At 47.7% G+C, this 22,175-nt stretch overlaps 1 protein-coding gene across 2 annotated transcripts in view; it reads right to left on the bottom strand.

Moving 5' to 3' along the window:
• Window positions 1-22,175, bottom strand: part of PDE2A (phosphodiesterase 2A) — a 549,912-nt gene that overhangs the window by 271,236 nt on the left and 256,501 nt on the right. For both annotated transcript variants that reach the window (XM_068266568.1, XM_068266567.1), the window contains 2 exons: window positions 20,314-20,403; window positions 2,383-2,471 (listed from right to left, as the gene is read on the bottom strand). In XM_068266568.1, coding sequence (XP_068122669.1) covers window positions 2,383-2,471; window positions 20,314-20,403 — 179 coding nt within the window. The remainder of the gene's footprint in view (window positions 1-2,382; window positions 2,472-20,313; window positions 20,404-22,175) is intronic.

Genomic DNA, 22,175 nt, shown 5'->3' on the forward strand with positions numbered 1-22,175 from the left:
CCTACGTACTCACAATATACATTCAAATCAAAATTATTTGCATCTCATTGAGTACAGTATTTTACAGTCTTGAAGAACCAGGTGACAATGGGATTTGGGTGCAGGAGAGGGAGAGTGTTGGGATTCGGGTGCAGGAGAGGGACAGTGATGGGATTTGGGTGCAGGAGAGGGACAGTGATGGGATTTGGGTGCAGGAGAGGGACAGTGTTGGGATTTGGGTGCAGGAGAGGGACAGTGTTGGGATTCGGCTGCAGGAGAGGGACAGTGATGGGATTTGGGTGCAGGAGAGGGACAGTGATGGGATTTGGGTGCAGGAGAGGGACAGTGATGGGATTTGGGTGCAGGAGAGGGACAGTGTTGGGATTTGGGTGCAGGAGAGGGACAGTGTTGGGATTCGGGTGCAGGAGAGGGACAGTGATGGGATTTGGGTGCAGGAGAGGGACAGTGTTGGGATTTGGGTGCGGGAGAGGGACAGTGCTGGGATTTGGGTGCAGGAGAGGGACAGTGATGGGATTTGGGTGCAGGAGAGGGACAGTGTTGGGATTTGGGTGTAGGAGAGGGACAGTGTTGGGATTTGGGTGCAGGAGAGGGACAGTGTTGGGATTTGGGTGCAGGAGAGGGACAGTGTTGGGATTTGGGTGCAGGAGAGGGACAATGTTGGGATTTGGGTGTAGGAGAGGGACAATGTTGGGATTTGGGTGCAGGAGAGGGACAGTGTTGGGATTTGGGTGCAGGAGAGGGACAGTGATGGGATTTGGGTGCAGGAGAGGGACAGTGATGGGATTTGGGTGCAGGAGAGGGACAGTGTTGGGATTTGGGTGCAGGTGAGGGACAGTGTTGGGATTTGGGTGCAGGAGAGGGACAGTGTTGGGATTTGGGTGCAGGAGAGGGACAGTGTTGGGATTTGGGTGCAGGAGAGGGACAATGTTGGGATTTGGGTGCAGGAGAGGGACAGTGCTGGGATTTGGGTGCAGGAGAGGGACAGTGATGGGATTTGGGTGCAGGAGAGGGACAGTGTTGGGATTTGGGTGCGGGAGAGGGACAGTGCTGGGATTTGGGTGCAGGAGAGGGACAGTGATGGGATTTGGGTGCAGGAGAGGGACAGTGTTGGGATTTGGGTGTAGGAGAGGGACAGTGTTGGGATTTGGGTGCAGGAGAGGGACAGTGTTGGGATTTGGGTGCAGGAGAGGGACAGTGTTGGGATTTGGGTGCAGGAGAGGGACAATGTTGGGATTTGGGTGCAGGAGAGGGACAGTGCTGGGATTTGGGTGCAGGAGAGGGACAGTGATGGGATTTGGGTGCAGGAGAGGGACAATGTTGGGATTTGGGTGCAGGAGAGGGACAGTGTTGGGATTTGGGTGCAGGGGAGGGACAGTGTTGGGATTTGGGTGCAGGAGAGGGACAGTGTTGGGATTTGGGTGCAGGAGAGGGACAGTGTTGGGATTTGGGTGCAGGAGAGGGACAGTGTTGGGATTTGGGTGCAGGAGAGGGACAATGTTGGGATTTGGGTGTAGGAGAGGGACAGTGCTGGGATTTGGGTGCAGGAGAGGGACAGTGATGGGATTTGGGTGCAGGAGAGGGACAGTGTTGGGATTTGGGTGCGGGAGAGGGACAGTGCTGGGATTTGGGTGCAGGAGAGGGACAGTGATGGGATTTGGGTGCAGGAGAGGGACAGTGTTGGGATTTGGGTGTAGGAGAGGGACAGTGTTGGGATTTGGGTGCAGGAGAGGGACAGTGTTGGGATTTGGGTGCAGGAGAGGGACAGTGTTGGGATTTGGGTGCAGGAGAGGGACAATGTTGGGATTTGGGTGCAGGAGAGGGACAGTGCTGGGATTTGGGTGCAGGAGAGGGACAGTGATGGGATTTGGGTGCAGGAGAGGGACAGTGTTGGGATTTGGGTGCAGGAGAGGGACAGTGTTGGGATTTGGGTGCAGGAGAGGGACAGTGTTGGGATTTGGGTGCAGGAGAGGGACAGTGTTGGGATTCGGGTGCAGGAGAGGGACAGTGTTGGGATTTGGGTGCAGGAGAGGGACAATGTTGGGATTTGGGTGCAGGAGAGGGACAGTGTTGGGATTTGGGTGCAGGAGAGGGACAGTGTTGGGATTTGGGTGCAGGAGAGGGACAGTGTTGGGATTTGGGTGCAGGAGAGGGACAATGTTGGGATTTGGGTGCAGGAGAGGGACAGTGTTGGGATTTGGGTGCAGGAGAGGGACAGTGTTGGGATTTGGGTGCAGAAGAGGGACAGTGTTGGGATTTGGGTGCAGGAGAGGGACAGTGTTGGGATTTGGGTGCAGGAGAGGGACAGTGTTGGGATTTGGGTGCAGGAGAGGGACAGCTGTGCTCTATACAGTTATAAAGATAAGGAAAGGATGATGTTCTTACCTGAGTTTTCCTTCTTGAGGCAGCTCATGGTAAGGTTCATCGCACACCAGCCGTCCTTCAGTGTCCAGCAGGTAGATGAAGGCATTATCCTATAACAGAACAGAGGACGCATTCACTTTACATCTGTGTGTGATGAAGGGGCACACTGGAAACCACCACCATAAAAATAATAACTTTGGCTCTGGATAGGAATATACGGTACATTGAAGTGTCCTGAGACACCAGGCAGTTTTCCTGAGAGTTGTGGCGACTCAGCCGCTAACAGCGGTCCCAGACACGGCATTTTCAGTGGAAAACTCTTATTGCCTTTTATAAATACAGTGAAAAATGCAAAAAACAGACATTTATGAGAAGCAAACTATCCTCCCACATCAAGCACACCTGAAGGGATATGGAGGCTGCCATATTAATTCCCTTTTACACAATTTCATATGCCTGGCATCTTCCAGATCCTCTACCTCTAATACTTTTAGCCATAGCCCCTGAACAAGCATGCAGAAGATCAGGTGCTCTGACTGAGGTGTAACTGGATTTGGCCCATGCTTGTTTCAGGTGTGTGATTCAGACACTACTGATGCCAGAATGATCAGTGAGGCTGCCAGGCTTCTGGTATTGTTTATAAGGAAATAAATATGGGAGCCTTTATAACCCTCTCAGTTTAGATGTACTTTAATTGTCTTCAAGAGTCAGATGGGAATCAGAAATTAGTCAGAATATCATCACTGCATACTGACCAATTCATCTTATTACTAAAGACACGGAACATTTATATCGCGCTTTTCTCCTGGCGGACTCAAAGCACCAGAGCTGCAGCCACTAGGGCATGCTCTATAGGCAGCAGCAGTGTTAGGTAGTCTTGCCCAAGGTCTCCTTACTGAATAGGTGCTGGCTTACTGAACAGGAAGAAGCCGAGATTCAAGCCCTGATCTCCTGTGTCAGAGGCAGAGCCCTTAACCAGCACACTTTCCAGCCACTACCCAAGGCCATAACTCCACAATGCTACATTTGAGGCCAGTTTCTCAATGCAAACTGGTGATGCGGCAGCCGTGCAGCCAAAAACAGGCCCACGGAGAATATCGTGTTACTACACAGTATTCCTCATCTGGCATTGGGCCAAGCAGGAAGTGGCAAGTGCTTGCGGTCACTTCCTGCTTCGGGGTATGCGGAAGAGCACGGAAGCAGGAAGTAAAAATACGCTTCCGCACATGCACACCACGACATTGCGACGGTAGTTTTATAAAAATCCCCACGTCGCCATAGACTAACATGACCCAAGCCAATGCAGATTGCCGCAAGTCACCACACGGTAACCTAGTTCTGGACCAGCGTCGGGGATGCTGCAAAAACATCACTTATGTGGCGTCACGCCGCAACGTGGCAGTATGAAAAGTCTCCATAGACTGTCATTGTCCGGCGGTGGGGTGCGGTGTGCATCACCCCGGTGTGAAAGAGCCCTGAGAGTTTATTTAATCACAATGATAACGCTAATACGGCCCACAAAAGCGGTTTCAGCAATGATTTATAACCGCCAGAGATTTCAAAAGCACTAGGCTAATGAAAGTAAATGGAGGGGATTCCACAGGAGCGATTAAAGATCTCCCCTAATCGCGGGTCCTGCAGGTTTTTTTTAGAGCATTTGTTCTTCAATATAAAGTCACTGCAAAATCACTTTTCAATCACTGTATATTTACAGAAAAAACATAAATAGCAATGGCTGTATGACCGCTAGTATAACATTAAAAACTGCTTCAATAGCACCTGACATCCCTACGCCACACAAATCCCTAAGGGCCCGTTCTCACCTGAGCGGGAATCGCATGATTCCCGCTCACGGCAAACCGCTAGCGGTTCTGCAAGAACCGCTACACATTGTAGCGAGTGGCAGTGTTGCAGCGGTTTGCCGGCGACGAGCGTTCCGCGATTAGCGATCGTGATTAGCGCGCACAGCACGCTAATCGCGATCGCTCCAAAACCGCCGCAGTGTCCAGTGATTTTTCCGCGCTAATCACTCCCGCAAAACGCCGGCGGTAATCGCCAGCATTCTGCGGTTCTAAGTGTGAACGGGCCCTAAGAAAGGATGTTTGTTTGCCCTTTGGAATTGTGTTAATAAAGTTCCCCTTTTTATTGCGTTAGACTTCAGGTTGTCGTTTTCCAGTTCTTCTTTCTGTTTTTCATGTCTAACGAGCTTTCAGTGCTTCAATTACCTCTCCGTAGTACCCAAAGACCTTGTTAATGGTGTGTCCTCACTCCAGATAAGGAGACTTCATTAAACTTGTTTTGTTCAGGAACATAGAATGCAACCAGTTGCTGAAACGATCGATTCGTATTTCAGGTTAAACCAAGTGGTCATTTTTTATTCTTGTTTTCGTTTACAGCAACTAGTTTTGAGTGGTGCTACAGACTTGGCTGATTTATCTCATGTTTACAGACTTGGCCGATTTATCTCATGTCCTGAAATATCCCGTCCAGTTTTAGAAATGGTTGCTATGGCAATGTCACATTCCCCCACGTCCCTTGAACACCCCAATTATGAGTAAACCTTGAATGTTTTCCCTGGACTCTGAGGACCCTTGTCCTCTCTGTGTCTGGCAGTTTGATGGGTGATCGCGGATCTATAGGTGGAGGGCGATGTCGAAGGTTATTCTGGGAAAGGACAATTAATCTCAGTGTGGGAAGGTATCTGGCCGGAGTGACGGTAAACAGAATGTACGGTCTGCGCCTCACATATTATTAATGGAGCGTTTATATAACAAGGCTGCTGTCCTTGGTGCTGAACTCACAGCCAGCTACGGGTTCTCAGACCTGTCCTTACACTCCACCAATCGCTCGTGTTTTGCCATTTTCCAGACAAGAGCACAGCCAAATCTACAGTACTTAATTAGACGGATCAGTAATTAACACACCTGTGTCCGCATCTGTTTCCGTTTGGAAGCCTTTTTGAATAATCTAAGTCAGTGTTCCCTAACATCATTACAGTAGGTGTTTCTTTCTGAAAGGGTGTTTGTAAAGTAGGCCCATTTGTGAGATATTTCATCTCGAGTACCTCTTGACACATATACTATATATATTTGTTAAGAGTACTTAATTATTGTGTATAAATGCTTTGCAAACACTTCTCTACATGTTTTCTGGTTGAATTCGATGGACGTTATGTTTTTTTTCAACCCAAATAGCTACGTTTAATAAAAGGACATCTGAGGTGAAAACAATTTTATGAGAAAAACAATCTTATTTATCCTACTTCTCCTAAAATGACTTTGTTAGATATCCCCCAGTTTTATTTTATATTTAAATCTAGTTTTTAAGTTTTTAATATTTAATTGTCTCTGCTCAATGACACATGCATTGAGGTATGCTAGAGTTCAAATCTATGAATTATTGACCATGTTTATCTCTTTCCTGCTCTCAGAAGCCATTTACTGACAGGAAACAATTCTATGGCTGTAATTACTTAGCAGTGAGAGTTATGCTATAGTCTGACCCAGTCCCAACCCGGACAGAAACTGTCACTTGAATACCTGATGTTTAACTCTTTCAGGCAGAAAAAGAAAAAAAAAGAACACAGTATAGTTATTTGTGTGCTTGGCACAGTACATACACATGTCTATCTCATCATGTCACATGTCACATAGGTTGTCCTTTAACTAAAATGATTTTGTGGGTCTGCTAATGTGATAGCAGAAGAATTAAGAAACTTCTTGATGAGGGTGAAAGAGGAGAGTGCAAAAGCAGCAGGACCCATCCCCTCTTGGCATATCGAGGGGTAAGAAATGGAAGCAGTATCAGATTTTGTGTTCTTGGGCTCAAAGATCACTGCAGTCTTAAAATGAAGCCATGAAAGTAAAAGACGTTTACTCCTTGGAAGGAAAGCAATGAGAAACTAGGACAATGTTATACAAAGAAGAGATGTCACCTTGTCAACAAAGTTTCGTATAGTCAAAGCCATGGTTTTCCCAGTAATAATGTATGGTTGTGGGAGTTGGACCATAAGGAAGGCTGAACCCCGAAAAAACCAACACCTTTGCACTGTGGTGCTGGAGAAGACGTTTGAGAGTCCCTTGGACTGCAAGAAGATCCGATCAGTCAACCCTTGAAGAAATTAACCCTTCCAGAGAAGGGAGGAACAATGCTAAAGTTGAAATAATTTGCACTCACAATGAGAAGGAGGGACTTATGGGAGAAGACCCTGATGCTGGGAAAGATTGAGGGCAAGTGTAATGAATAGTGACATGCCAGCTGCGGTGGATAGCAGTACCACCGCAGCTGCTTCTGGTTCTCTGCCGCCAGTCTCCCTGCGCCTCGACGGGTGTGGGGAGTAATCGCATGTCGGCTGCGGTGGACGGTGGGTCCACCGCGGTCATTGCTGGGTCCCTGCCTGCTGATTTTTCCGCGTCCCAGGTATCTAGTACGCCGAGGACGCGCGTCTCTGCTGGACTCAGGGGTACATTAGCGCGTGCGCGCGCTTACCGTCAGGATCTTTATGCCAGGAGGAGGCGCGTCAGCTGACCGGCCGGTCGGCTGACGTCAGAGGGCACGCTCGCCGCTCCTGATTGGCCGAGGCTGTTGGGCGTGCCTTGGGGGTCTCCTCCGCTTCTTAAGCCTCTCGGCTTCACTTGCAAGTTGTCTGCTGTCGTTAATACTTCGTGTTAGCGCTCAGACCTTAGATAGTTCCGGTGTGCTTTGATCTGGGAGGAAACCAGGGATTTCACGCAAGACTAGGAATTATTATTACTACTGTTATTATTGCTTGATTATCTGTGTATGACTCTGGCTAGTTCTGACCAATCTCACAGTGATTCTGTACCTGTGCCTATCTGATCCTGTTGCCAAACCTAGCCTGATTACCGTTCTGCCTCTGTCTCCTGAATTTGTACCTCTGCCCATCTGATCCTGTTGCCAACCTTGCCTGATACTTGTTCTGTCTCTGTCTGTCGATTCTGTACCTGACCTGTCTGTCTGTTGCCGAACTGATCTGTCTGACCATTCTACTCTCACCAGGGACCCCCGGTCTCTGGTGAGAGGTGCAGTACGGGTAGTGACCACCAGCTCCTCTGGTGAGGTAGTGCAAATACTGCCAGTACTACTGTTACCCCAATCACTACACTTAGTGCATTAAAGTGTGATTAGGTTACGTCACTTCTTAGTGGCATATTAGCATTGCTCAGCTAAAACATCAGTATCTATATATCTGTATTATTGGTGATTCTGCAGATCATCACATAATCAGGTATATATCTGTATTATTGGTGATTCTGCAGATCATCACATAATCAGGTATATATCTGTATTATAGGTGATACTGCAGATCACCTGATAATCAGAAACTTTGTTCTTGCTGACACCAATCGTTACAGCAAGAGGAGCAGGGGACAGAAGAGAATGAGATGGTATCATGGAAGCAACAAACATGAGCTTGGAAAGGCAGTAGAGGACAGAGGGGCCTGGCATGCTGTGGTCCATGGGGTCACAAAGAGTTGGACACGACTGAATAGCGACTGAACAACAACAACAACACCGTAACAAAGAAGACAGAGGCGCCAAAAGGATAAAAGGAAATACAATTTTTAAAACATGGAAGTGGAGGGGGTGGACCGTTACCCACTCCAAAGGACAACTCCAACATAGACTGCTTCTGTTTCTTAAATTGGACTCTTAATGGTTCATTCTAATAATGTTTATTTCTGATAAGTATTTGTATTATGCACCTTGTCTGAAACTTGATTGTCTCTGACTCACAGCTCCCGTCTCACTGCCTGATGAAGTGAAGTCACGCCCGTGAAACGCGTTGCAAAAATCTGTGGAGTGTATAAATAAATGTTGTGTTATTTCTTAACACGTCCCTTCGGTCGTGTCCTTTGTGGTGGGTAAGGGTCCACCCCCTCCACTTCCATGTTTTAAGAATTGTATTATCTTTTATCCTTTTGGCGCCTCTGTCTACTTTGTTACTGTACCAGTCCACCCTGGTGGAAGGGCGGAAATTCTCTCAATTCTTCCTATCTACAGAGAGCGACTTTTAATCCAGAACGGGGACAGGCTTGTTTTCCCCACCGGCCTTTACAGTGGTTGTGTGAAAGGTAACGCTGGTTTGTGAGTATTGCTTTACTTACTCTACAATTCCCCTCATTACCAGTACGTATTACGCTATTTAGGGCTCTCGGTGTCCCCACCTCTCTCTTCAAAAAACAACAAAGTGAATAGTGAAGGAGGTAAAATAATCAGCTGTGTTCTGAAAACATTTGTCAACTAATAGGAGACCATTTTGAATACACCCAGGCCAGGTTTGCCGGAAGGCATGTGTTCTTCGATGACCTCCAGCCTGGGTGAGAGTCAGCAAATTACCATCTGAATACCGGGAACCCCTTCAGAGCAGCTCAGAGGAAGGCGAGATTAGCCGGATAAAGACGGAATACGTTTCCCACGATAGAATAATACAGAGTGTAAAGTGTTTATCTCATTCGGAGCAGAGTAACACACACAGAGCGGGCCTTGTTGATGCATCGCTGCCGAGGAACCATTTGTCTTCCACGTCTGACACTTGGCAGAGACGGCCGGGGAGCGTACGGAATATAAACTGCGCGGCGGTTGTGGGATAAGCGTTCTTTGCCGAGCTCAGATGACATTTTATTTTCTGTGTTTTTGTGTTCGGAGACGGCGCGATGCCTCTCTGCGCACCTCTGTCTTCCTGCGACAGAACACTGAGGGGTTTAATGGGAATCTAGCCCATTATATTTCACTTTTACCTCCGCAGTTGTCTAAAATAAGTGCTGAAGTGTAGCTCTGTCTGTATATATCAGAGAGTGATCACTGTGCACAAGCAGGACAACAAAACTATGCAAGTGTAAGAGAAGATCGCAACTGCTAAGAACATACATGACAAACTCTGGCCCACAAGCTACATCTGGCCCACAGTGCCATCATATCTGGCTCGCAAATGGTTTCCCCACTTTGCACTATATGTGGCCTGCGAGCACCTAAGCGCTAAGCCTATATGGCTAAGCGATGAAACAATAAAGCCACATGGTGAAGGGAGAGGGGCCGCTAGACACCAGGGAACTGTATAGGGGAGGGAGGGGGGTACACTAAACACCAGGGAACTGTATAAGGGAGGGAGGAGGCCACTAGACATCAGGGAACTGTATAAGGGAGGTAGGAGGCCACGAGACACCAGGGAACTGTATAAGGGAGAGAGAAGGGCACACTAGACACCAAGGAACTGTATAAGGGATGGAGGAAGCCACTAGAAACCAGGGAACTGTATAGAGGAGAGGGCACATTAGACACCAGGGAACTGTATGGGGAGCGGGGCACACTAGACACCAGGGAACTGTAAATGGGAGGGGGACCACTAGACACCAGAGAACTGTACAGGGGAGGGAGGGGCCAATAGACACTAGAGCTGTATAAGGGAGGGAGGAGGCAACTAGACACCAGGGAACAGTATGGGGAGGGGGGCACACTAGACACCACGGAACTGTATAGGAGAGGGAGGAGGACCACTAGACACCAGGGAACTGTATAGGGGAGGGGGCACACTAGACACCAGGGAACAGTATGGGGAGGGGGGCACACTAGACACCACGAAACTGTATTGGAGAGGGAGGACCACTAGACACTAGGGAACTGTATAGGGGAGGGGGCACACTAGACACCAGGGAACAGTATGGGGAGGGGGGCACACTAGACACCACGGAACTGTATAGGAGAGGGAGGAGGACCACTAGACACCAGGGAACTGTATAGGGAAGGGGGCACACTAGACACCAGGGAACAGTATGGGGAGGGGGGCACACTAGACACCACGGAACAGTATAGGAGAGGGAGGAGGACCACTAGACACCAAGGAACTGTATAGGAGAGGGAGGAGGATCACTAGACACCAGGGAATTGTATACTGGTACTGGGCAAAGTGATCATTACAAAAAGTCAGTTTGTTGGGATTTCAGCTTTAGCCTCTTTTTGTGGCGGTGTGTGATTGCAGCCCAAAACTGAGCGGGGCACTCCAGATGATTGTGTTTGATTTATTATTTACAAGAAGTGCTATAGTTAGCGCTATCTAATGACAAAGAGGACTATTATGGACCGCTGTTGTCTTTCCTGAGGTTCAGCATGTAAGATCCCGGATTCCACAGCATTATCAGTGTCCATCAAGAAGGCGATTATGTCACAGAAGGCCAGGCACTCCGTTCCTCGCCTCCCAGACTCCATATAATTCTGTGTGACGAGCAATAATCGCCGTATCCCGCAGCAGATGCTGCCCGCCTCTTCCGTTCCGTGACACAAACACTTGATCCTAATTTCACGCTCAATGAAGTCCTCTTAGAAATTGAGGTGTCAATGGGAATAGCACTTAACACGTTTGCTTGTCTTTGTGTATTTCAATCCCTCCTGCTGGCTTTCAGGGAATTTGCAGCAAAACTTGTAAAATCCAATTAGTGTTGTGTCCCCGGACTTTACTTTAATCTTCCGCTGGAAACTCTATGGGGCTCATGCTATGTACTTATATATAAAGCAGTTGGTTTGCAGTCAGCAACTTCCTGGTCACTGAGAGATGATGTCAGAGGGGTGTGGCAGAAGAGGGGAGCTCAACCTATGTACTTATATATAAAGCAGTTGGTTTGCACTCAGCAACTTCCTGGTCACTAGAAGATGATGTTCGAGGGGTGTGGCAGAAGAGGGAGGAGTTTCAAGGCCTCCAAATTTACCCATATTGGGTATGGCTGAACCAGAAAGATCCATGCCGTTAGAGATGATCAATGAGGTGCAAATTATGCTAATTTGTATGTTAATTTTTTATTTAAACCCAGGTTTATATTGATTCATTTATTTTCAAGCTGCATTTATTTTCATAAATTTGCATCAACTTGGAAGAATTTGCATATCTGTGATCATCGCTACCTGCCATGGAAGTCATCTCCACCCCCTCTGCACACCTGCTACAAATCATTCCCAAACCCCGCACCAAGCATGAACTCACTCCAGATGCAGATACAAGGAAAAAAGGTTGAATGTCCAGATGCAGGGCTACAAAATGCAAGAAATGTAGCCATACAAGAATGCATGCAAAACAACATTCATGTATGCAAAATAATGTGCATGCAAAAAATGCAAATACGAGACAGAAGGTTGAACGCATAGATGCAGGAAATGCAGGCACACAAGAAATATGCAGGCACACAAAAATATATGCATGCAAAAAAATGTGCAGAGCAGACAAAAAAGTTTGACTGGAGTAGAAAAAAATACACTTCATGTGATATAAACAAATTGATGCATTACGTCACAAAGCCTACTACAAGTATGCATTATTCCTCCACTTATCAGTGACACAGACAGCAATAAAGACCACTAGCAATATAAGCACTGAAAAAATGCCCAATAAAACATGAGGATGATGAGGCTGGTCAGGAGTCTCACTCCAGGTGAGAAGAGAGAAAGAGAGAGCGCTCCAATCGTGAAATACAATTACTTAATTCGGCAATGCACAGATCGATTGCACTTGTTACAAGCTTTAAAAGCATGTCTGGGACTCTGCCCATATAACGTCAAAGGTGATGCCTGAAGTAATGGCTGTGGCCGGCAGCGATCCAGGCCCCCGGTGGAAGAGGGCAGCCTGATACCCGTTAGCTAGTGTGTCAGTCATGTCACTACGTGTTTCGACGCTTCCAAGCCTTCCTCAGGTGCGCAGTGGGACACATCTGAGGAAGGCATGAAAGTGCAGAAACGCGTAGTGATTCTTGTGCTACTTGTAGTAGTTCCACAATATTGTCTAGGTCTCAAAAAGGTATCCATAAAAATGACCAGATTTTTTTTAATTCCAGAAGGACCAGGATGAATAAGAACCTTCAAAGAGTTGAAACTATTATATGTGCTCCTTTTTAAATTCTTTATCAAGTCCAGAATCAGAATCCTTTTCAATGTTTCCAAGTTATCACAGGAGGCAGAAACCACGCCCTTGCTGAGGAATCTGGGCCATGGCCGCCCTGAAATCTAGGACGCTGAAGTTGCTACCATCATCCTTTACAAACTAGTTAGCAGAAAATAACATTATGTCCTGAAAAACGTTGTGTTCTCCAGGGAAATGGGCCTGACCAGGCGAAAAGTGAGATCTTTGCTGCTGCAGTTCCTGCCACCCACTCAACACTTACGGATGGCCCGATGCTCTAGTTTCCCACCAATGGCTGAACCTCTGGCTACCGTCGTGCAGATGCCTCGTCCTCCGTGAGTCTCATCTCAGGCACATGGCTAATCAGAAATTCAGGATCTCGGCACAATGCTGTTCTCCCCAGGCGTCCTAGAAAGGTCTTCTCCTCTGTTCCTGTAACACATTCCCCAACAGACGAGCTGTTCTCATCAATGTTTTACCTTCTGAATTCATGCAAAGTAAGCAAAAAGCCATCTCGTGCTCGCTGTACAGGAAACATCCATGAGTGTTTAATCAGGTCTCCAATCAAGAGTGGAGGGTAACGTGAGGACATCAGCTGTCCACGAAATGCAATAACAGAAAACCTCAAAAAGATAGCGGGGTAATCCACTGGATGTTCCCTGCAGAACTGACCAGTATCAAAGGCTTTACTATCTCCAAACAGAAGACCAGGAATATGTTTGATGGTCATTATAGTGGTTCCTCTCCACATTAAACAGAAAACACCCCTTGCCACAAAACTTTACCTCGCCCTCATAAAATCCTTTCAAAACTCCAGTCATAATTTAATGTAGAGACAGCGATGGATTTCTTCAAAGGCCACATAGACAGTTAATGCTAAAAGGGACAGCGGGACATGGAACTAAGAGGCTGAAAATAGGGAGGCCGCAAATAAAAGCCGTAAATAAAAGTGAGGGTCTGCTGTACATGGAGGACACACGTGGAAGAGGGGCTGCTGTACGTGGAGGACACACGTGGAAGAGGGGCTGCTGTACATGGAGGTCTCACGTGGAATAGGGGCTTCTGTACATGGAAGTCACACGTGGAAGAGGGGCTGCTGTACATGGAGGTCACACGTGGAAGAGAGGCTGCTGTACATGGAGGTCACACGTGGAAGAGAGGCTGCTGTACATGGAGGTCACACGTGGAAGAGGGGAAGAGGGGCTGCTGTACATGGAGGTCACAAGTGGAAGAGAGACTACTGTACATGGAGGTCATACGTGGAAGAGGGGCTGCTGTACATGGAGGTCACACGTGGAAAAGGGCTGCTGTACATGGAGGTCACACGTGGAAGAGGGGCTGCTGTACATGGAGGTCACACGTGGAAGAGGGGCTGCTGTACATGGAGGTCACACGTGGAAGAAGGGCTGCTGTACATGGAGGTCACATGTGGAAGAGGGGCTGCTGTACATGTAGGTCACATGTGGAAGTGGGGGCGGCACATGGAATGGAAAGAATAAAGAGGAGCCATACAAAAATTGAGGTAGTGTAGGAAATCCAGCCTTGTTCAGAGGTTTCTGGCAAGTAGCAATCATCCAGATATCTTCTAGAGTGGGGCTTTGGTGTCACCACAGCAGCTTGGTATAAAGGATAACCAATCCCAGGGAAAACCCCCTATGGTAAGCACAGAGGGATGTCCATGCTGGATCCACATAGCTCTGTGTGTCGTCCATTCCTCTCCTCGTCCCTCCCGGTCTTACAATCACTTCTTGATAACCTTGGCATCTGGCTAAAGCCACATTTTCAGACAGGAACTGGGCAGGCTTAGTGCAATCTTCCCTCTTATCTGCCTCCCATTCCCTCCTCTTAAAGAGTAACTGTCAGGCTGCAAAAGCTAATTTAAACCTCTATTCTCCTGTGTTAAACAGTTTAGAAGGAAGCCAAAAAGGCAATACTGAAGTTAAAAATCTCTCTTACTTTTGATGTGTGCTGAACAGCAAGGCTGTTAGACCCAAGCTCTTAAGAGGCCGAGAGGCCGCATACCATACTGCAAAGCATTCTGGGGCTGCTTCATCCCACCTTGGGTCCTCCCCTCTGCTGCTAGTGAGAAGTTACAGGCTCATGTTACAACAGCTTGTAATGCAGTCCAGCTCACAGCACTAAAAAAATCACAGGGCAGAGTATACTGCATGAGTCCGCTATTGTTCCTAGCCACATGGCTAATTAATATTCACTGCACAGTAGTGTTGTCTTTTTTCTGAGTCAAATCATGAGGAAGCAGGGAGGACATGACGACACAATTGGCTTCATAGGAGACAGACAAACATGGAACCTGCCATGAGCTGTCAGGAGCATCATTCTCTGCATATACTATATAAAAATTCTGTGAAATCCAAACGTGGACAGTGAAATGCATATGTAATGTAAGTACAGCCAATCTTTAGCTACTGATATATGTGTATTTTTTCTCTGAGACCTTATACCTAACAGCTCCTCTTTAAGGGGCCAAGCATGTCTCCAGACCTAAGCCCTAATGAGCCTCTGTGGGTTGTTGTCAAACCGAAGGTGGAGGAGCACAAGATCTTTAACACCCACCAGCTTTACCAAGCAGAAGTTAAAGAGGATTCTATGGGCAACCCGGGAAGCTCTAGTGAACTCCATGCCCAAAAGATTTAAAGTGTACCTGTCATGAGGCAGTCCTGGAAAATAATGGTGGGCACAAATATGGGAAATATTCTGATATTCTTTACTTAGGGAAGGGCGGGATTTATCATAAGGCACTGTAGACACGTGCCTACAGGAGCCTGATGATACAAATGCGGCTCACTCTGCTCCTCGAGTGCCTCCCTCCTTTCCTATGAGCAGAGCGTAGTATTATTATTTATTGTATTTATAAAGCGCCAACATATTATGCAGCGCTGGACAATAAATATATACAATGATACAAGGATGACACGTAACGAGGTTATACAACATAGAACAAAGTTATACAAGGCAAATTGTAAAAAATACATGATCATGTGATTTGGGCTGGTTAGGTAGGCCCAGTAATACAAGTACAGGCTGTCATAGGACAGGAGCACATGATCCTGTAGAATACACTAGGGAATGGAGGACCCTGCCAGAGGCTTACAATACAAATGGTGGGGTGGAAACACTAGGTGGGGCTGTTAAATATTCCTTAGAGAGTTACTGTGTGGTAGGAGGTGGGTAGGCCATCATAAAGAGGTGGGTTTTGAGGGCTTGCTTGAATGTGTTGAAAGAGGGAGCAAGTCTGATGGGTGGTGGAAGGGCATTCCAGAGGGTGGGGGCAGCTCTTGAGAAATCCTGCAGGCGGGCATGGGAGTGTGAAATGTGTGGGGTGGTGAGGCGAAGGTAGTTGGAGGAACGGAGGGGGCGACCTGGTGTATACCTGTGAACAAGCTCCGAGATGTAGGTAGGGCAGGTTTTGTGCACAGATTTATACGCCAGGCATAGAATCTTGAAACTTATCCTGAAACGGATAGGGAGCCAGTGCAGGGATTCACAAAGGGGAGATGTGGATGCAGAGCGGTGCGAAGAATGGATGAGTCTTGCAGCCGCGTTCATCACTGATTGAAGGGGGGCAGTGCGTTTTAGGGGGAGGCCAGAAAGGAGGGAGTTACAGTAATCAAGGCGGGAGATGATGAGGGCATGGATGAGCAGTTTGGTCGTGTCCGGGGTTAAGAAGGGGCGGATCTTGGAGATGTTACGGAGGTGGAAATTGCAGGTTCTGGTGATGTTTTGGATGTGTGGGATGAAGGAGAGGTCAGAGTCCAAGGTGACACCCAGACAGCGGGCCTGGGAGGTAGGGAGAATGGTTGTGTTGTTGATTGTGAGGTGGACATCTGGGAGGGGTGCAGCAGCATGGGGTGGAAAGATCAGGAGCTCGGTTTTGTCTAGGTTAAGCTTTAGGAACCTAGCTGACATCCAGGAGGAAATTCCTGAGAGACACGAGGAGACCTTGTAAGTGAGAGGTTACGCACGCGGCTCTCAGCATTGCACTGATGAGATCTCGCTTCAGTCGGGGGCAACTGAATACTGAGAGTACCTCTAGCGACCTAATGCTAAGGGGCACCTGTAGCTACCTATGAAGGGCAAGGGAAGTAAGGGAGGAGGAGTGACAGTCAGCACACTTGCGGTGCGGTTAGGCGGGGGTTGTAGCTTCATGCAGGGCGGAGTCTAGGGTGCCAGGACATCTGTGCCTACAGGCTCCTGTGAGGTAAATCTGGACTTGACTTAGGGAACACAGATGTCGAACTCCAGCCCTTGAGGGCCAAGATCCTCACATATTTTTGGCACAGCTCAAACTAATTGATGGGTCTGAGTCAGGAAAGGTGTGGTCCATCTGGCAGAACACAGGCTGAAGCCTATGACAGCTGATCACGGGGATTGGCTGGCAGGGGGAGGGAGTATACAAATGAAAAAAAAAGACATAGTTTTGTTAAAAAATATACACATAAATATTGATTAAAAAACACACAAACATTGGGGAACCGATCAGACCCCACCAACAGAGAGCTCTGTTGGTGGGGAGAAGGGGGATTACTTGTGTGTTGTGCAGCCCTGCAGCGAGGCCTTAAAGCGGCAGTGGCCTATTTTAGAAAAAATGGCCTGGTCTTTAGAGGTGGTAAAGCCTGTGGTCCTTAAGTGGGTAAGATGAAAGCTTTTTAGTGATTAAACAGATATATAAAAATGTATGATGTGTACTCACTTTTGTGAGATACTGTGCATGTTTGTGTTGGTGCTTTATAAATAAATAAATGATAATATATATATATATATATATATATATATATATATATATATATATATATATATATATATATACACATACACACACACTTTCTATACATGCGGGCAGTGTGACAGTCTCCCGTTCCCGGCCGTGTGACACATCAGAGGCCCCTCAGCACTCGTGGCCTTTTCCTTACAGAGAGGAGGATGGAAAGGTCACGGCCCACTCTGCTCTATCTACTTCCAGTTAGAGATCACTTCTCCTGCCTGTCATTGATAAAGGCTCCTGGAGAGGCTGGCAGAACAACACAGAGTCATTGCACCGCTTCCGTCTCTCCTCCTGACAAGGGACAGTCAACAAAGTGTCCAGAATTCCACGCTAATGCAAATCATGTGCACATTTATTGGGCCGATCCATTGCAGCAGCGGCTCAGTGAGTTAGTGTAAGACGGTGCCTAGTGGGGTGGGCATAAACCTATCGGAGTTGCCAATACAGTTTATCCCCCAACACCCAGCACTGAGTAGTATCAGTAATAGCTGCTTCTTGTCAGGCAGAAGACATCACAGTGCTACTATACTCACCATAGTCCTGTGTCAGTGTGTTGAGGTGTACATGGAAAATGGGCACCGGAAAAGACCGCTAGTAGAATATCAGTAAGGTTACTAATATTCTACTATTGTGCAGTGGTAATTCTAGTATAATCAATCCCAAAATATCTGTACATTTTAGTGATATTTTACTATTGCTAAACCTAACACAATGCTCAAATGAGCCCTCCCTCTGGGAACCAGAGCTAAAGTAAAGAAAAGATTCTATACATACCTGGGGCTTCCTCCAGCCCCATACGCGCTGATCGATCCCACGCCGCCATCCACGAGAACCGGCTCCCGTCACTTCCGTCAGTTGGAGCCAGTCTAGCTTAGCAGAGGTGCGCTCTTTGCGTATTTCTGCAGCAGGCGCTGGAGAGATACGTAGAGGGCGCACTTCTCCTGCGTAGCCCGCCTCTGATGACATCAGCGACGGGAGCCGGTTCTCCTAGATGCGGGCAGCGCTGGATGGCGGCGTAGGATCGATCAGTGCGTATGGGGCTGGAGGAAGCCCCAGGTATGTATAGAATATTTTACTTTAGCTCTGGTTCCCTTTAACCCCCCACAGATGCCTAACCCTAACCAGCCCCCTGATGATGCCTAACCTTAACCAGCCCCTGATGATGCCTAACCCTAACCAGCCCCCTGATGATGCCTAACACTAACCAGCCCCCTGATGATGCCTAACACTAACCAGCCCGCTGATGATGCCTAACCCTAACCAGCCCCCTGATGATGCCTAACCCTAACCAGCCCGCTGATGATGCCTAACCCTAACCAGCCCCCTGATGATGCCTAACACTAACCAGCCCCCTGATGATGCCTAACACTAACCAGCCCCCTGATGATGCCTAACCCTAACCAGCCCGCTGATGATGCCTAACCCTAACCAGCCCCCTGATGATGCCTAACCCTAACCAGCCCGCTGATGATGCCTAACCCTAACCAGCCCGCTGATGATGCCTAACCCTAACCAGCCCCCTGATGATGCCTAACCCTAACCAGCCCCCTGATGATGCCTAACACTAACCAGCCCGCTGATGATGCCTAACCCTAACCAGCCCCCTGATGATGCCTAACCCTAACCAGCCCGCTGATGATGCCTAACCCTAACCAGCCCCCTGATGATGCCTAACACTAACTAGCCCCCTGATGATGCCTAACACTAACCAGCCCCCTGATGATGCCTAACCCTACCAGCCCGCTGATGATGCCTAACCCTAACCAGCCCCCTGATGATGCCTAACCCTAACCAGCCCGCTGATGATGCCTAACCCTAACCAGCCCGCTGATGATGCCTAACCCTAACCAGCCCGCTGATGATGCCTAACCCTAACCAGCCCCCTGATGATGCCTAACCCTAACCAGCCCCCTGATGATGCCTAACCCTAACCAGCCCGCTGATGATGCCTAACCCTAACCAGCCCGCTGATGATGCCTAACCCTAACCAGCCCCCTTGGTGATGCCTGACCCTAACCAGCCCCCTGATGATGCCTAACCCTAACCAGCCCCCTTGGTGATGCCTGACCCTAACCAGCCCCCTGATGATGCCTGACCCTAACCAGCCCCCTGATGATGCCTAACCCTAACCAGCCCCCTGATGATGCCTAACCCTAACCAGCCCCCTTGGTGATGCCTGACCCTAACCAGCCCCCTGATGATGCCTAACCCTAACCAGCCCCCTTGGTGATGCCTGACCCTAACCAGCCCGCTGATGATGCCTAACCCTAACCAGCCCCCTAATGATGCCTAACCCTAACCAGCCCCCTGATGATGCCTAACCTTAACCAGCCCCCTGATGATGCCTAACCCTAACCAGCCCCCTGATGATGCCTAACCCTAATCAGCCCCCTGATGATGCCTAACCCTAACCAGCCCCCTGATGATGCCTAACCTTAACCAGCCCCCTGATGATGCCTAACCCTAACCAGCCCCCTGATGATGCCTAACCCTAACCAGCCCCCTGATGATGCCTAACCCTAACCAGCCCCCTGATGATGCCTAACCCTAACCAGCCCCCTGATGATGCCTAACCCTAACCAGCCCCCTGATGATGCCTAACCCTAACCAGCCCCCTGATGATGCCTAACCCTAACCAGCCCCCTGATGATGCCTAACCCTAACCAGCCCCCTGATGATGCCTAACCCTAACCAGCCCCCTGATGATGCCTAACCCTAACCAGCCCCCTGATGATGCCTAACCCTAACCAGCCCCCTGATGATGCCTAACCCTAACCAGCCCCCTGATGATGCCTAACCCTAACCAGCCCCCTGATGATGCCTAACCCTAACCAGCGCCCTGATGATGCCTAACCCTAACCAGTTTGTGACAGATTAACACCCTGGCATTTATTCAATTCACTTTTTCTCCTAAGTTTATCACCTAGGTGACATTTTCTCATCTTATTAATGAAATGCCTTTTAAGCCACCAACAAGCAGGAAAATACCCAGAACTATTTTGACAGAACTTCTTTGGCTGCTTTTTGGTGCTTTTCAGTTGAAGGTGCTGAGATGTTATTTTAAACAGAAGATGAAAAATGTCTCCCAAGAGAAAATGTAGGGCAATAAGTGAGTTGAATAAAGGGCCTTTCACAAGTCTGGATATTTCTCCTGTATCGGAGATAGAATGCTGCTCTCCAGCATCCAGCCAATCCGGAGAGATCACTCTCAATAAACCGGCGTGTCTGTGGACAGGAGAAGACGAGGAAGCCGACATCTACTCACCACTTTTGGCAAAACAGCAGCAATGGCATCTTTAATGGTGGTGCGGAGGTGGGGGAGGTCAATGACAGAGCCGAGGGTCAGCAAGGCGTCCTGCAAACAAGACAACAACGTTACATGACTTACAACTGGACAACATTTATGGGCAACTTAAAGAGGAACTTCAGTGAAAAGGGGGAAAAATAAATAGTAAATAATAACACATTGCAAAGTAAGAAGTTAGAAAATAAATGAGAGGCCAAGAAATGATTGCTATTTGCCATGTTATTTGTTCATATTGTTTGATCCACAATCAGCCAGCGTGTAATCATCTTTACTGCTGACAGACATGAAAAAAACTAGACACCACCAACTGCCATTACCTATAACCACACCCCCTAACAATGCGATAGGCTAAAAAAACATGTTTTCTAGATATACATATGCACAAAGGGAGATCTTGCTTGCTTGGCAGTTGGAAACAGCTGTTAATCCCCACAATGCAACAAGGTTCACAGACAGGAAACTGTCAGGACCATGGTCCTGACATCACACTGTGGGAGGGGTTTCACCACAATATCAGCCATACAGACCCCCTTGAAAGATTTCTCATGGGCAAAGGGGTATTAGCTACTGATTGGGCTGCAGTTCAATCCTCCAAAGGAAAACTCCAGACAAACAACAAAATACACAGCACAAATGAGAACATAGTAGCTATTTACCCTGCTAAAATGTATACATATTTATTATGCACTTATTCCTGTAATCAACAGAGTCCTATCTCCTGTCCCTCATCACCATAACAACATCTTTACAAAAAGATTAAATAAAGGAGGAAGTGACAAATGGCCACTTGTATGTGTCTGTGTATGATGAGAGGTACACGGATAGTTTACTACACGCTAAGCAGAGGTGCAGTGCTGGCCACTGAGAAGAAATGGGCGGGGTCAGGTACTTTGCTTTGTGCTGGGGAAGCAATGCTACTCTCCTGCCAGATACAGAACCAGCCAGCCAGCTGCATTCAATAAATCTATTGCAAAAGTACACATTCACCACTTTCAGAATTACAAAATGGCAAGATGAGCTGTGGATTTAAGACCATAAAAAGGAGTGTAAGACCAAGCCACTAAAGCTAAAATTTAGCACAAGAACAATGTGTTTCATAACTGATAGGCTTAAAGAGGAACTGTCGCGAAAATCTTAAAATTTAAAACACATACAAATAAGAAGTACATTTCTCCCAGAGTACAATGAGCCAAAAATTACTTTTTTCCCATGTGGCTGTCACTTACAGTAAAAGCAAGAAACAGTAGTAGAAATCTGACATTACCGACAGATTTTGAACTAGCCCATCTTCTCATAGGGGAAGCATAAAGAGGAGTGTAAGACCAAGCCACTAAAGCTAAATTTAGCACAAGAACAATGCGTTTCATAACTGATAGGCTTAAAGAGGAACTGTCGCGAAAATCTTAAAATTTAAAATACATACAAATAAGTACTGTATATTCCTACGTATAAGACTACTTTTTAACCCTTGAAAGTCTTCTGAAAAGTCAGGGGTCGTCTTATACGCCGGGCGATACGCCCTATCCTGATACTGACTCTCTGATCTCGCTGCTGTGGATTGTAGTGAAGCGGCGCAGGCGCACATGTGTGAGATCTGAGAGGCAGAGAAGGAGGCAAATAGGATGCAGGGGCGGGGCCAGAAGGGTGAAAGAGGCGTGTTTTATGTGCACAGCACAATCTATTCTTCCATACCGCTCTGATAAACAGGTAGACAGGGAGAGCTGACCAATCCACTTGAGAGAGGGAGAATTGACCAATCCAACCAGTCAATTGACTATATACTGTTATATACTGGGTACCACATACAGTACAGCACCAGT

The sequence above is a fragment of the Hyperolius riggenbachi genome, chromosome 2 (assembly GCF_040937935.1).
Source record: "Hyperolius riggenbachi isolate aHypRig1 chromosome 2, aHypRig1.pri, whole genome shotgun sequence".
Taxonomy (NCBI): domain Eukaryota; kingdom Metazoa; phylum Chordata; class Amphibia; order Anura; family Hyperoliidae; genus Hyperolius; species Hyperolius riggenbachi.